This window comes from Helianthus annuus, chromosome 10 (assembly GCF_002127325.2).
Source record: "Helianthus annuus cultivar XRQ/B chromosome 10, HanXRQr2.0-SUNRISE, whole genome shotgun sequence".
Classification (NCBI taxonomy): domain Eukaryota; kingdom Viridiplantae; phylum Streptophyta; class Magnoliopsida; order Asterales; family Asteraceae; genus Helianthus; species Helianthus annuus.
The window spans coordinates 149,860,651-149,862,591 of record NC_035442.2 but is presented as its reverse complement, the minus strand read 5'-3'; the positions used below and the strand labels follow the sequence as shown (position 1 = coordinate 149,862,591).

The window sequence follows — 1,941 nt, the reverse complement described above, 5'->3', positions numbered from 1 at the left end:
TGTCCTCTTTGTTGGACCAGTGCACGGCCACGCAAGGTCTAAAGAAGGTTAAAGATGAAGTTGTGGTATGGTCTCAAGTACTTAAAGCGAGGTTTTTGGGACCTTACCCCATCAATGCCCAAGTTCGACCATCCAGAGTTCGAACCCAACCAGCCACGCTTCAACGATTACAATGTCAAGCTTCCCCCATCAATAGACCATACTCGACCCACAACTAATCAAAGTTCATCCATGGTACATCCTCTAGCTTGTTACATCTCTTATGATAATTTTTCTCCCACCCATAAAGCTGTTCTGTCAGCTATCGACTCATGCGATGAGCCCAAGACTTTTCGTCAAGCATCACTGAACCATGAATGGCGAGAAGCCATGAAGAAAGAAATTAAGGCCCTTGAACAAAATGGTACTTGGACTCTTGAGGCGTTGCCCAAAAACAAAAGAGCGATTGACTCAAAGCGGGTTTACAAAATCAAGTACAAACCAAACGGAGAGGTGGATAGATATAAGGCAAGATTGGTGGCGAAGGGTTTCACTCAACTCGAAGGGGTTAATTATCATGATATATTTGCACCAGTTGCAAATTTGGTTACTATTCGTACCTTGTTGGCCGTGGTTGTGAAAAGAAATTGGACGATTCACCAACTTGACGTGAATAATGCCTTCTTGCATGGGGATTTAGAGGAAGAAGTCTACATGAAGATTCCAGAGGGTTTTTGCTAAACAGGGGAAGGCTCGTGTTTGTAGATTAAGAAAAATGATCTATGGTTTGAAACAAGCGTCACGTAATTGGTATCAAAAATTCACAAAATCTCTTGTTGAGCTTGGGTTCAGACAGTCAAAGGCAGATTATTCTTTGTTTATTTATAAGTCAGAAAGGTCCTATGTAGTTGCGCTTATATATGTTGATGATGTTGTCATAGTTGGAAACGACTCTGTAAAAATACAACACACTAAAGATCAGCTCAACGAGATGTTCAGCATCAAAGACATGGGTCCGTCGAAATATTTTCTTGGAATTGAAGTCTCTCGTATTAAGGAAGGTTTGGTCTTGAGTCAAAGAAAATACACGCTAGATATCATGAGGGATAGCGGTCTGGAAGGGTGTAAACCTAGTTCCTTTCCCATGGAACAAAACCTTAAGCTTGGGAAGGGAGAAGGAGAAGATAAAGTGGATAACAGTCAATACAGGAGGTTAGGTCGTCTCCTTTACTTGCAAGCCACCAGACCGGACATCACCTACGCAGTGAATGTCCTCAGCCAATTCGTGACAGACCCTCTCCAGAACCACATGGATGCAGCAACTAGAGTTCTGCGGTACTTGAAATCAACTCCAGGGCAAGGTATAGTGTTACCAAAAGAAGGTGGCATGAACTTATTGTCATATTGTGATGCGGATTGGTTAGGATGCCCTTTGTCAAGAAAGTCTCGAACTGGTTACTTATTGTCTCTCGGAGGAGCGCCCGTATCATGGAAGTCAAAGAAGCAATCAGTAGTTTCAAGATCATCTGCAGAAGCAGAGTACAGAGCCATGGCTACTACTGTCAGCGAGGTGATTTGGGCAAGGTGGATGTTGAGTGAATTAGATGCTAAACAAGGAGAACCAACTGTTTTGTTCTGCGATAACCAGGCAGCTAGGCATATAGCAACAATCCAGTCTTCCATGAGAGAACAAAGAACGTAGAGATGGATTGTTACTTTGTCCGTGAAAGAGTTGAAAGCAGAGAAGTTGAACCGGTTTACATTAGTTCCAAAAATCAAATTGCAGATTTGTTAAGCAAGGCCCTTGGAGCTCAACACCTCAACTCTCTACTGAGCAAGTTGGGCATTCGAAATCTACATGCTCCAACTTGAGGGGGAGTATTGAGAATGCATTATTTTGTGCATAATTATCTCTCTTTGTTTCCCTCCCAATCAAAGATCCATGCATATCTCCAGCCATTA

The 1,941-nt window shown here is 42.6% G+C and overlaps 1 protein-coding gene across 1 annotated transcript; it reads left to right on the top strand.

The window, feature by feature from the left end:
* The first annotated feature begins 754 nt into the window (after window positions 1-754).
* On the top strand, window positions 755-1,681 carry LOC110882879 (uncharacterized mitochondrial protein AtMg00810-like). Its single transcript, XM_022130781.1, has one exon. The coding sequence runs from the start codon at window positions 755-757 to the stop codon at window positions 1,679-1,681; it is 927 nt and encodes a 308-aa protein (XP_021986473.1).
* The last annotated feature ends 260 nt before the right edge of the window (window positions 1,682-1,941 follow it).

Excerpts from the sequence above, each read along its gene's own strand:
- LOC110882879 (XM_022130781.1), top strand. The coding sequence starts at position 755 with ATGATCTATGGTTTGAAACAAGCGTCACGTAATTGGTATCAAAAATTC.